The sequence below is a fragment of the Suncus etruscus genome, chromosome 4 (assembly GCF_024139225.1).
Source record: "Suncus etruscus isolate mSunEtr1 chromosome 4, mSunEtr1.pri.cur, whole genome shotgun sequence".
Classification (NCBI taxonomy): domain Eukaryota; kingdom Metazoa; phylum Chordata; class Mammalia; order Eulipotyphla; family Soricidae; genus Suncus; species Suncus etruscus.
In genome coordinates, this window is record NC_064851.1 from 80,529,998 (window position 1) to 80,544,685 (window position 14,688).

General features: G+C 38.3%; 1 protein-coding gene across 2 annotated transcripts in view; it reads right to left on the reverse strand.

The window, feature by feature from the left end:
* The window catches only part of CDK19 (cyclin dependent kinase 19), a 146,231-nt gene that overhangs the window by 56,937 nt on the left and 74,606 nt on the right, over window positions 1-14,688 (reverse strand). For both annotated transcript variants that reach the window (XM_049771193.1, XM_049771192.1), the window contains 2 exons: window positions 11,891-12,001; window positions 8,820-8,960 (listed from right to left, as the gene is read on the reverse strand). In XM_049771193.1, coding sequence (XP_049627150.1) covers window positions 8,820-8,960; window positions 11,891-12,001 — 252 coding nt within the window. The remainder of the gene's footprint in view (window positions 1-8,819; window positions 8,961-11,890; window positions 12,002-14,688) is intronic.

Below are 14,688 nucleotides of genomic sequence, written 5' to 3' on the forward strand. Positions count from 1 at the left end.
CATATCAAGCTATTAATCATTATCACTATTGTTTTTTTACTATTAGTCTCTGATAGATGGGTCTGTAGGTCTATGATAGAAATGACTTTTGACAACCCCAAATGTTTACTTATTAGCTAATAACATAACCACTAGATAAAAAATTTCTCCCTCACTGGACCTCATAAAACTTTCTTTTACCGTGTTGCATACCATGTTTACATCTATACAACTTGAAAACTACTAAGTCACCTCACTGTTGTAATCATTAGAATTCATTAGAATTTTGATGGAACCTACAGAGATTAAAACACACACACAAATAGGGGCTGGAGAGATAGCACAGCGGATAAAAATGCTTGCCTAGTACGTGGACCCAGGCTTGATCCTTGGCATCCTATATGGTCTCCTGAGCCACATCAGAAGTGATTCCTAAGAGTAGTGCCAGGAGTAAACCCTGAATATCACTGGGTGTGGCAAAGGGTGGGCCAGCCTGGAAGGAGTGCAAATGTGTTAGGTAGGGTGTTAACTTATAGCGGATAGGGTGTTGCCTTGGATGGGGCTGACCAAGGCTTGATCACTGGCATTCGGTCCTTTCAGCGCTACCAGAAGTGATTCCAATTGCAGAACCTCTAAATTGTACCCAGTATTTGGCTCAAAAAAGAAAAAAAAGAGAGAGAAAGGACAGAGCGATAGTAGCATGGTAGGGCTGGTAGGGCATTTGCCTTGCATACGGCTGATCCAGGTTTGATCATCAGCATCCCTTATGGTTCCTTGAGCAACACCAAATATAATTTCTGAGTGCAAGCCCAGAAATAACCCCTGAGAACTGCTGGGTGTGGTCTAAAAACAACAAAACAAAAAGAATTTGGATAGAACCCACTTTAAAGGGGGGGTGGTAATAGAGCAATAGCATAGCAGGTAGGGTGTTTGCCTTGCACATGGCCGACCTGGGTTTGATCCCTGGCATCCCATATGGTCCCCCCAGTACCGCCAAAGAGTAATTTCTGAATGGAGGAATCCATGAGTTACCAGGTGTGGCCCAAAAACAAAATAATAATAAAAAAAATAAAGAATTTGGATAGAATCCACACAATATTTTTTTAGAAAAAGAAAAAAATAGATTGGGGCTAGAGAGATACTACATTAGGCCTTGCATGTAACTAGCCTGATTCCATCTCCAATAGTACTTGTGGTCCCCTGAGCACTGTCAGGAGTGATTCCCGAGTACAGAGCCAGGAGTCAACCCCTGAGCATCACCATGTGTGGTCCAAAAACCAATAAAATAAATAACAGAGATAGGTTCAGGGTCCTAAGGAATTCATTCAAATCCTTCTTTCAATAACAACTTTCATTTATCATGTGTTAGGTTCTGAGAAATGAAAGAGAAAAGAGTTCAATTTATGTAAGGGATGCAGTAGCAAAATTCTGTAACAAAGGGAGCATAAATCCACCTAACAATACTATTCTTTAGCAAGCATTTTCTCAACCTTTTCTAAAAAATAGTGTGTAATTCCCAGATGCTTTGTGAAATTAAATTTAAGTAACTTATGATCACAAACATGCCAATGCGAGGAATAGAAAAATTACTGAGATATGATCCTTGCTCTCAAGAAACCCATAATTTTGAAAAGAAGATAAACTGTATCTTGGAATTCTTCCAACTTACCAGAATAGTAATCCCATAAAAATGAGTCATCCTATATTTCTTTTTCTTACTCTTAGCCATATCGTGCTATAAAATTAAAATACATCTTTTCTCCCTTGGTGTTGTTTACAAGTTCCAAATATTTACAGATTTGTGTCTCTACTCAACTGTCTTGGCCAAGACGAATAAATTTAGTTCCTTTTCTTCTTTCCTTATAAAATGATTCCTCAATATAAGTAATCTTTCTGGAAACTTTATTTATATTCTCTAGTTTATAATAAATTCTTGAATTTGAACAATATAATAAAAACACTCCTCTAAATATGAAATCAATCACAAAAAATATCTAAACACTTTGATGATGTAATGGTTCTGTGTGTAAAGTCCAAAGCACTTTTGCCTCTCCTACCCCTCCTTTCTCTTCCTTCGTTTTGGGGCCACACCCAGCAATGCTCAGGACTCACTTCCTTTTTTTTTTTTTTTTTTTTCCTTTTTGGGCCACACCCTGTGATGTTCAGGAGTTACTCCTGTCTATGTGCTCAGAAACTGCTCCTGGCTTGGGGGACCATATGCGATGCCGGGGGATCGAACCGCAGTCTGTCCTAAGTTAGTGCAAGCAAGGCAGATGCCTTACCGCTTGCACCACCACTCCAGTCCCAGGACTCACTTCTGACTCTGTTTTGGGATCGCTCCTGCCAGGGATGGGCCCATATGGGATGCCCAAGGATGGAACTCAGGTCAATCACATGGAAGGAAAGAGCCTAATGTATCTACATAGGTACTGTACATAGTATCTATTGTACTATCTACATAGGTACTGTACATAGTATCTATTGTACTATCACTCCAACCTTTATTTACTTTTCAGTACTTAAAAGCAAACTAGTCCTCAAACAATGACTTTAGTAACAGCACTGTGAGATACAATGATCACTAATTGACTTTTATTTATATATTCTCAGATAATTTCATTTGCCATTTTGTTGTATTAAGCAATATCAAGTAAATTTGTTTATGCCAGCTTGGGGGCTGGGTAGAAAACTGGGAACTTTGATGGTGGGAAGGTCACATGGGAGGTGGAATTGCTGTTGGAACTTTGAATGCTTGTAACAATATTATCATGAACAACTTTGTAAATCATAGTGTTAAAAAAAAAGGCAAACCCTCCCACTCTATTTAGGGCCTACCTCGTTCAGATTCCAATCCGCTGTTTTCTAGTCTTGCCTCACAACACTAACCTAATTCAGCTTATCGTCTTTGAGTCAGACAAAAATACATACACCCTTTCTGGGATAATTTAGGGGCTCTCTCATCTCAGAAGGCTTATATACAATACACCCTTAGATTACCCTCCTATCTCAAATCTTTAAAGTCTCTTCATCTTTGAAAGGTCAACTCAAATGGTACTTTTCTGGTTTGCTTGGGTTTTTTTGGTCTGGTTGGTTGGTTTTGGGGACACACCCAGTGATGCTCAGGGGTTACTCCTGGCTCTACACTCAGAAATCGCTCCTGGCAGACCATATAGAATGCCAGAGATCAAACCTGGGTCTGTCCTGGGTCGCCCTCATGCAAGGCAAATGCCTTACCGCTGTGCTATTGCTCTAGCCCCAAAAGGTATTTTCTGAAGTTTTCCCTTATTCCATTCCCCCAAATCTCTTTTGAACAGCTATTTCCTTCACATAGGCACAATCTCATTGTCTCTCATTTATTTTTGTGATGTTATTCATGTAAAGGCACTATTTCTTTCTTTCTCTTTTTTTTTTTCGGACTCTCTTTCTTAAACCATACTCCTAGATGCAATCATATTTGCACTCTCTCAAACCCTCTAGGAATTGCACATTAAAAGTAATGATAAGGGAGCAGATAGATAGCATGGAGGTAAGACGTTTGCCATTCATACAGAAGGTCGGTGGTTCGAATCCCAGCATCCCATATGGTCCCCCAAGCCTGCCAGGAGTGATTTCTGAGCATAGAGCCCCTAAGCGCTACCGGGTGTGACCCAAAAACCAAAAAAAAAAAAAAAAGGTAATGATAACTGTTTATTGACAACAGTGTATTAAAATATATGTAAATGTTGGGATCGGAGTGGTGGCGCAAGCAGTAAGGCGTCTGCCTTACCTGCACTAGCCTAGGTTCAATCCCTTGGCATCCCATGTGGTCCCCCAAGCCAGGAGCGATTTCTGAGCACATAGCCAGGAGTAACCCTTGAGTGTCACTGGATGTGGCCTCTCCCCCCAAAAAATATATATCAGATGTAAAAAACATGTCACAATAATCAATGTTCTTATTTATACAATTCACTGAAAATGTTAAGTATTCAGTATCAACTGCTGAATTATAGTAGTATATTAAACAAATCATAGACCCTGCTGTCTCAGAAATTTAATGGTTTAGAAGATATTTTAAGACATCTATATAAATGGAGTGCTGATATGTGTCATAAAAGAAGTAGAATTAAATACAGCCACAAACAACAAGGAAGAGAATTATTCCCAAGTAGGGAAGAATACAAATATAAGTATCTATACAGGTCCTCAGAAACAAGTACACTTAAATACCATATTTTCCGGCATATAAGACGACTTTTTGAAACGAAAAAGTCAACCAAAAATCGGGGGTCGTCTTATACACCGAGTATATCCCATAAAAACGTTTCGATATGCCTCTAAACAAAAATCGTCTGGATAATGCCATGAAACGAATTTTCCAACTTGATCCTGCACCAATCCCTGCAAGGCTACTCAAACTGTCTCTCTAACTCAGCCAATTCAAGCAAATTATACAATGTTTTGTATCTGAATCTACACTGTCAAAAGCCTGCTCAGATTGGCTAGTCAGAGAGGAAGTCTATTACAGTAGAACCTTTGAATCTTTGCTTGTTGTGATTGGCTCACTGTGGTACATACAGTTGCAGCACAGGAATGTTCTGTCTTATATAGTGAATATAGGCTAATCCTATGTTTAACTGTAAAATTACAGGGTCTTCTTATATGTCCAGTCGTCTTATACGCTGGAAAATACAGTAAGTAAAGCATGGGTTTTAGGAGGGGAGAAATAAAGGCAACTGGAATGGGAAATTCAGGAAGCGACACAAAGAATGTTGTAAATTAAATAAAAGATAATAAAGCTAGAGAAAAAAACTTAAAGAGTTGGAACTAGGTCTATTAAGACTTCAAACACCAAATAAAGAACTAGATCTGGAATCCATAAGCTTTAATCTCTTATTGAAAAAATTCTTTCAAATTTCTTAAGCAGGAGCTGAGTAAGATTCAGAAAGCCTGAAGTGTATACTGAAAGGAAAAGATTTTGGAGAATGAAAGAGAGAGAAGAAAAAGAGAAAGAAGAGCAAAGAGAGAGTAAAGAGAGACACAGAAAATACAGAATGGAACTAGGAATATAAATTATAAATTGAGGAAGAGAATGTTTATAAATGTTTATCCATTTATCTTCACTTTATTTTAGTCTGCAACACATTCAGGGGTGCTAAGGTCTACTTCTGGGTCTCTTTGGGGTACTCCTAGCAGTGCTTGGAGAACCATACAGATGCCAGAAATCAAAGGTAAACCTCCTGTATGAAAAGCTGTGCTCAGCTTGTTGAGCTATCTCTCTGACTCAAGGAAAAGATTTTCAGAAGTTTTGATTCTGTTTTTTTGGGCCACATCCAGTGATGCTCAGGAGATACCCCCTGATTCTGCACTCAGGAATTACTCCTGGCAATGTTTGGGGGACCAGATGGGATACCAGGGATCAAAACCTGACCTACCCACTATATTATCACTCTGGCCCCAAAAGAGATATTTTAAAGATAAAAGAACAAAATTTGTATGTTCTGGATATGGAATGCAGAAAAGAGTCTTCCAAGCTTTTATAAAATAATTTTCTAGAGTAGAAGGAAGGTAGTGCACATAAACCCAAATAAAAGATAATAAGCAGCAAAAGTTCAGTTGGGAGAAAACAAAGTGCTGGTCATACTCAGTTTTAGTTAACCAGGTGAATAAAAGCCCACTGATAAAATTACAGATTAAACGTGTTGATTTATGCTGTTTAGGTCTAAATATACAACTGGGAAATGGAAAGTTTAAATTAGCTAATACTAATAAAATATTTAATTGATTATTCAAATATGCAAGCCTCCAAAAATATAACTCATACAAGTTCTGCTGCATTTATAATAAATTAAAAACAAATTATTTATGAAGAAAATTTTAATGCATAACATCATATACCCAAATAATCCATTTTAAATGTGCTAATTTGGGGGGCCAGAGCAATAGCACAGTGGTACAGCATTTGACTTGCGTGCAACCAACACAGGACAGACCATATTTCTAATACCAGCATTCCATATGGTCACCCCCAAGCCTTCCAGGAGTGACTTCTGAATGCAGAGCCAGAAGTAACCCCTGAACACCACCGGATGTGACCCAAAAAAAAATTTTTTTTTAATGCATAATTTTTTTTTATTTAAACACCTTGATTACATACATGATTGTGTTTGGGTTTCAGTCATAAAAGGAACACCACCCATCACCAGTGCAACATTCCCATCACCCAAGTCCCAAATCTCCCTCCTCCCCACCCAACCCCCGCCTGTACCCTAAACAGGCTCTACATTTCCCTCATACATTCTCAATATTAGGACAGTTCAAAATGTAGTTATTTCTCTAACTAAACTCATCACTCTTTGTGGTGAGCTTCCTGAGGTGAGCTGGAACTTCCAGCTCTTTTCTCTTTTGTGTCTGAAAATTATTACCAGGGTGTCTTTCATTTTTCTTAAAACCCATAGATGAGTGAGACCATTCTGCGTTTTTCTCTCTCTCTCTGACTTATTTCACTCAGCATAATAGATTCCATGTACATCCATGTATAGGAAAATTTCATGACTTCATCTCTCCTGACAGCTGCATAATATTCCATTGTGTATATGTACCACAGTTTCTTTAGCCATTCGTCTGTTGAAGGGCATCTTGGTTGTTTCCAGAGTCTTGCTATGGTAAATAGAGCTGCAATGAATATAGGTGTAAGGAAGGGGTTTTTGTATTGTATTTTTGTGTTCCTAGGGTATATTCCTAGGAGTGGTATAGCTGGATCGTATGGGAGCTCGATTTCCAGTTTTTGGAGGAATCTCCATATCGCTTTCCATAAAGGTTGAACTAGACAGCATTCCCACCAGCAGTGGATAAGAGTTCCTTTCTCTCCACATCCCCGCCAACACTGTTTATTCTCATTCTTTGTGATGTGTGCCATTCTCTGGGGTAATGTGTTAATTTGTAGTTAAGAGTAAGATAGGGGCTAAAGCAATAGCATAGCAGACAGGGCACCTGCTTTGCATGCAGCTGACTCAGGTTCAAACCCCAGGATCCCATATGGTTCCCTGACCACCAGGAGTGATTCCTGAGCACAGAGCCAGGAGTAACCCCCGAGTACCAAGTGTGGCCCCAAAACCAAAAAACAACACCCCACCCCAAAAAAAGAAGCCAAGAGTAATATGGATAAGCAAACAGCTTTAAGGAATTTACAGCTTTAAATAATGAGATCAAATGCCTTTTTTGGGTAAATACCCTTTATGGTTACTGTCATTTAGCCCCAATTTCAAAACTACAGAATGAGATAATCAAATCAGATGACTAAGGCTTAACTAATAAATTAAAGAGAGTGATAGGGGCCGGAGCAATAGCAAAGCAGTAGGGCATTTGTCTTGTATGTGGCCAACCCCAGATGGACTCCGATTCCTGGCATCCCATATGGTCCCCCAAGCCTGCCAGGAGTGACTTCTGAGTGCAGAGCCAGGAATAACCCTAGTGCTGCCAGGTGTGACACAACCTCCCCCCCAAAAAGAGAGCAATAAACTTGAGGACAAAATAAAACTTCTAGGGGACCGGAGAGATAGCACAGTGGTAAGGCATTTGCCTTATATGCAGAAGGATGTGGTTCGAATCCTGGCATTCCATATGGTCTCCGAGCCTGCCAGGAGCGATTTCTGAGTGTAGAGCCAGGAGTAACCCCTGACCGCTGCCGGTGTGACCCAAAAACCAAAAAATAAATAAATAAATAAATAAATAAATAAATAAATAAATAAATAAATAAATAAATAAAACTTCTAATTATAAATTAGTGATTACTACAACTATCCAGTACTCTTATTTTTCTTTTTTAAAAATTACCTACATGAAGTAAAATGACAATGGGAAAGTGAATAGCATATGATTTGAAAATGAATAAATGTACTAAAAAAATTCAAGTTTGGGTTAATTTGCTAAATAAGTTTATTGCACCTTTTAGACTTATTTTAATACTGGTAATAACAATGTACTCACTGGGTATATATCATTGTTTTGGTTTTTGCACTTAAGGGAAAAAATAATGACAAGTTGGTCTTTTATAAACAACTATTTTAAACTGAGGATGAGCATTAATATAAAAAACAAAATTAACTCAAATGTATTTTTTTCACATATTTCTACTTCATTAAGATTATACCATGGGCCGGAGAGATAGCATGGAGGTAAGGCATGCAGAAGGACAGTGGTTCGAATCCCGGCATCCCATATGGTCCCCTGTGCCTGCCAGGGGCGATTTCTGAGCATAGAGCCAGGAGTAACCCACTGAGCGCTGCCGGGTGTGACCCAAAAACCAAAAACCAAAAAAAAAAAAAAGATTATACCAATCAGGGCGGGAGAGATAGCATGGAGGTAAGGCTAAGGCTTTTGCCTTTCATGCAAGACAGTGGTTCAAATCCTGGCATCCTATATGGACCCCCGAGCCTGCCAGGAGCGATTTCTGAGCATAGAGCTGGGAGTAAGCCCTGAGCGCTACTGGGTGTGACCCAAAATCAAAAAAAAAAAAAAAAAAAAAAGATTATACCAATCATTTGTTGAAAACCACACTGACATTTTAAAACTGTGCATAAGATGATGGAAGAAGAATATAAACAAATGTCAGTCATTGTAGCTTTTTATTGTATACTTATGGATGTCATTTATTTCCATATGCATATTTTCAGAAATTTCTATAATTCATGCTTATTAAATTGTACCAAGGAGAAAAGGTATTTTTTAAAAATTAGGAAAGAAAACTAATTTTAATTAAAGGGGAATAAAAGATATTGAATTAAATACTATTGTAAACCATGTTAAGCCAAAGGGGGGAAAAAAAGATAAGATATTGATCAACTTAAAAGTAACAAACTTACCAGATCTCTGTGAAGCACCCAATTTGCATGGAGGTAATGAATACCATCAAGAATCTGGTACAGTAACGATTTAACCATAGATCTTGGCAACTGCATGGGCTTTTTATTTGCTTTTGATGCACGGTGAAACTTAATAATATGCTGAAAATTAAGAAAAATATATTATAACATATAGTCTTTGTTAATAATATGTCCAAATGGGGGGCTGGAGCAACAGCACAGCAGGTAGGGTGTTTGCCTTGCCCCTGGCCAACCTGGGTTCAAACCTGATCCCTGGAATCCCATATGATTCCCGAGGCTGCTAGCAGCGATTCCTGAACACAGAGCCAGGAATAAGCCCTGTGTGCTGCCGGGTGTGGCCCAAACATCTTAATTAATTAATGAATTAATTAATTAATTTAAATATAACACAAACAAGGAAGTAATGGATTTTAAATTTGCTTATCAAAGGCCAATAATAGCACACAAAGAAAAATTATTTAAAAAAATGTTAACCAAAAAAAGAACCTCTACTGGGTAAATACAAAATATTACTAGGTGTTTGATAATTAGATTTACTGAAACTACCAATATTTTCAATAGAAAAGGAAAGTCAGGTGACAGTATTACTTGAAAGGGTACCTAAATGTAGCTCTAAATGTATTATTCTGGACACAGTATGATTCAAAATTAAAACTAAAAGTATAAAAATGTATGTATCTATAAATGTTAGCACTTAGTGCATTTCGGAGAAATCACTGGCTGTGAACATTTGAATTTACTGAATTAGTTTCATCTTATTTAGCACAAAATAAAATTAGGATATATTCCTAGTAGCCAATATTAAGTAGTAAATCCTCAGACAAAAGAATGGGATTTTGGTCTTCTTGATATACAACTGAAACACCATAATCAAATTTGTGAGTCTACACTATGGTTTATAAAAACAACAGAAAGAATATGGGAGCTGAAGAGGCAGTACAGTGGGTAAGGAGCTTTCCTTAAAGATACCTGACCAGGTTTAATCCCTGCACCCAAAATGATCCCCAAGCACTTCAGGAGTGAGTCCTGGTGCAGAACCTGGAATAACTCTAGAGCATTGCCAGTTGTGACCCAAAAGTGTTTTTTTGTTTTGTTTTGTTTTTTTGTTTTCTTTTGGTTTTTGGGTCACACCCGGCAGTTCTCAGGGGCCACTCCTGACTCTATGCTCAGAAATTGCCCCTGGAAGGCACAGGGGACCATATGAGATGCCGGGATTCAAACCACCTACCTTCTGCATGAAAGGCAAACACCTTACCTCTATGCTATCTCTGGCCCCCCAAAAGAGTTTTTTTAAAACAATGGGGGAGAAAACTTCACCTGCCTACCCATCACATCTACCTCTTCTACCCACCAACATATCAAATTATCTTTTACAATTAAAAAAGAAAAAAAAAATAAAGAGGAGCTGAAGAGATAGATAACACAGTGGTGAGGCATTTGCTTTGCATACAATGGAACCAGGACAGACCTGGGTTTAATTCTCTGTAATCCCATAAGCCCCACCTACCCACCCCCAGCCTGCCAGGAGCGATTTCTGAGCAAAGAGCCAGAAGTAACCCCACACTGCCCGCATGTGTGCTTCCCCCCCACACACACACACCAAAAAAAAAAAAAAAAAGGAAAAAGAAAACGAAGGAAAAAAAAAAGAAAATCACACTACAGGTTCTTGACATATATGCTTAAAATCCTGAAAACAGGTTAAAGCTGTTCCTTGATATATTTATTATTTATACAAATGAAAAACTACATAAATTTTAAATTTCATCCAAAATCCAAATTTACTGATAAAAATTTTGTAAAGTTTTCTTTAATTTTGCTTTATTTGTTTTATTGTTTGAGGGTTACTCCTGGCTTTGTGCTCAGGAATCACTCTGGTGGGTTCAGAGGACTGTGTAAAATGCCAAGGATCAAACCATGGGCCAAATGCAAGGCAAGCACCTTACCCTCTACTTTAGTTCCAGCTCTAAAATTTCTTTTATTTTAGAAACTCCTCATATAAAAGGCTTAAAAGCCCAGTTTAAGTTGTTTCGTTTCTGTTTAGTTTTGGGTCACACTCAGTGCTGCTCAGAGCTTACTCTTAGATTTTCACCTAAGTATCATTCCTGGTAGTTCTTCAGAGGAACTCCCCAGGGATCAAACCTGGGATGGTTTGACACAAGCTCTGTTGACGTCTTGGTGGCTATATGCCCAATACTTTCGCTATATGTGCATGCTTTAAATGTCATTGTTTTGTTTCTGCTTTGGAAACCACTCCTAACTTGATACTTGGTGGTTGACACCACTACAGTTTTAAGGGACCAGGAATTAGGATCAAATAAATGCACAACAGGCATATACTCTAGAACTCTGAACTATTGCTCTTTCCCCCAAAAGACAAAGCAGGACAAGCTGTGCTATCTCTCTAACCCCTAAATGCTCAATTTAAAAGGACTGAGGAGATAATCCAAAGGTTAGGGCATGCAGAAGAACTGAGTTCAGAATCCTCCAACCTAATCCACTTCCCCTGCAGGAAAGGTCCCTCAGACTCTACCTTCTTAGAAAAACAACCTCTACCTCAGCACTGCTGGGTATGGGCAGACAAAACAAAACAAAAAAACAAAATTAAAATTTTGGGCTCCTTTATAAACTGATAAAATATCCTTGATCTTGGGAAAATTAATAAGATATATTCTTATTTGATAGAGCTGACTTTGATAGCAAAATAAGAGAAAAACTATTCACAGGCAAACAACTTGTTTCATTGGAGCTGCAGTTTGCACCACAAAGCAAAGTAACTTCCACTACATTTATTATAAAGTGCCATTCATTTCTTGTATAAACTTAATCTCCCACTCACTATATTCTGAAGTAAAATTTCTGAGTATTAAACTTACAAAATCCATCATCTCAGTAAAATACGACTTTAATTTTTAGGGCTCAAAAATCTCCTAATTTATGATTTACATTTATTCTAATTTTGGAACTGTGGTCCAGAAAGCAAGTGTCCCTTCCTGAACATTAATTAGATCACAAATACACTTCCCCTCTTATACACATAAAACCCAACTTACCCACAAATCATGTTCTGCGTAATCAAACAGCAGCCACACCTTCCTGTCGCTGTGAGAAAGGAACACCTTCTGCAATGCGATCACATTCGGATGCTTCAACTCTCGCAAAAGCTAAACACAAAAGAGAGAGAGAGGAGTCATTCCTTGAAGCAAGCAAGGAAGGCCATTGCAGAACTTCCAGTAGCTTCAAAATGAAGAACCCAAGCTCTGTTGGCGTCCTGGTGGCTGTATTCCCAATACTTTCACTGCATGTGCACGTTTTAAATGGCATTGTTTTGTTTGTTTCTCCTTGAGGAATCACTCCTAACTTGATAGCTGGTGGTTGACACCACTGTAGTGTTTTAAGGGACCAGTAATTGGGATTAAACAAATGTATAAGAGACATATTCTCTAGTCCTCTGAACTATCCCTCCATCCCCTAAACAAGATGTGGGGTTTTTTTTTCCTCTTCAGATGTGGGAGGCTAGACCCAGCAATGCTGGGGGTGGGAGTATTACTCCCAGAGCAGTGCTCAGGGGTTACTCTAGTGGTCTACCTGGAACTCCAATATACAAAGAATGCACTCAGCCCTTCAATCTAATTTACCAATCGCTAAATTAGATTATTTTATTTACTCATTTTAGGGATGTTTTGAGCTACGCGCCTCAATTTTCAAAAGGTATTTCCTAGCTTTGTGCTCAGGAGTGATCCCTGGCAGTGCTGGGGGAGAGGGGGGGGACCATCTTTGGTGCAGGAGATCAAAGCAGGATCAGCTACAAGCAAAGTAAAAGCCTTACTTCTGGGCCACTTCTCTGACACCACTAAATGAGATAAAAATTTAGTGAACAAAATTAACATAACAAAAACAGTTAAATATATATGTTGGTATGTGTATATGTTTTTGTTTAGTTATTTTAGTTTGAGGGCCACACTGGGTGATGCTCAGAAGTCACTCCTGGCTCTGTACTCAGGAATTAAGTGCAAGGCAAGCAACCTACCTGCTGTATTATCTCTCCATGTATATATTTTTTTATTAGAGAAAACCTTTCTGGCAGACAACAACAATATACTGATTCTGTTTATATCCACCTTAGCATAGCATGTGCTCAATAGTTATTTGGTTTAATAACAAATCCTGAGGGATAGCACACAGGGTAGAATCCATGTTTTGCATGTAGAATGTCCAGGTTTGATCTCAGGACCACCAAGCAAAACTGAGAGTGGGAACCAGAGCAATAGTACAACAAACAGGGTGTTTGCCTTGCACACAACCAACCCGGTTTTGATCTCTGACGATACCCTGAGCCTATCAGGAGTGATTCCTGAGCATTGCCAAGTCTGGCCCAAAAAGAAAAACAAAAACTGGGAGCAATCCCTGGGCACAAATGTGTGAAGCAGCACTTGAAATACTGAAGGTTGGAGCTTAAAAAAGGGGGGAGGGGAGGAGAGGAAAAAATAGAAAAGCTATTTAACAAACTCTACATTTATCTATACATAAAGCTTGTAGTGGACAAATTTTTTAGAAGAATAATGAGTACAAAGATATCGCTTGTTTTTATCCACTGATAAAAACTAGTATGGAGAAAAGTTCTATAAAATAGAGGAAGGAACAGACCTTCACAAAATATAAGCTTCAGCAAATGAAATCAGCACTGGCACATAACAGGCTTGATCAAATATTTATTAACAATAATAACTGTTCAAGGTGAAAGCTATAGTAAACAAGCCAAGCTCAAGCTATCATCAGCTTAGATTTAACAAATAAAAGAGCAACATAAATACGAAAATTTTGATTAACGTTAATTTAATAAATACTTTGTATATATTTTACTCAAACTAAAATTTCCTTTGAGTAATTTCGATGTGTAAGATAAGTAGAAGCACTTTTCTCTCATTTAATACTTATAACCCAATAATGCACACAGAATCTAGAGTTCAGTATAATTAATCATCAAAGACTAACAGCTAGAAATAGCAGAACTTTGAATTTAAATAGAAGAGCCTGATTCCAAAGCCCATATTTTTTCCACTACAGCCACAAATCTTGTCTTCAATTCTCATAATATAGTAGGGGAAACAGACATAGAGAAAAATACTGCTAAGTCATTCTATTAAGCATAAAGGAGTAAGGTGGATTTTGAATGTATTGTTGGAATCATGTACAAGTTAGCTCCATCTCTACAACTTTTATAGAGCAGTTCCAGTTGACTACTCAATTACTTCCTAAGATAGATTACCTAGCTCCTCAATTCTCTCACTTTGGTCCTGTAGCTCAGCTTTTCTCAACTGTAACTCTGCTAGGAAGTGCTCTGTCAGCTATAATATATTGGGCATAGTTCCCAGATACGGCTCCCAGGTCTTCACTCCAATCCTCATGCTCTGGATACAACTAAAAAGCAAATGAGGATGAGATGAGCTGCTCCTTCCTAGTGGGCCTTCTGTTCTGCTGCCACTCTAAGGATTCTATTTCTGTTTGGATCTACGTGGGAAAGAGTAAGCTAAAAGGGAAAAGACCACGGAGACATATAACCCTGATTCCTAGGAACGAAGAGAAGGCAAGAGTGAGGGTTGATTAGGTGAATACTTCTAGTTAATGGGCTAAAACCCTCATCTACTTTGGCACAGTTCTCAATATCATCCTCTTCTCAGTGGATCTTCCCTAATCTTTTATAGATACTCCTTGCTTAACAACCAAGTTCCGTTTCAAGGACATGGTCGTTAAGCGAATTGGTCGTTAAGTGAGGAACTGCATATACTGTATACAGTAGTACAGTATATGCATAGTACTTGACAATACAGATTGTGAATAAGTAAAATAA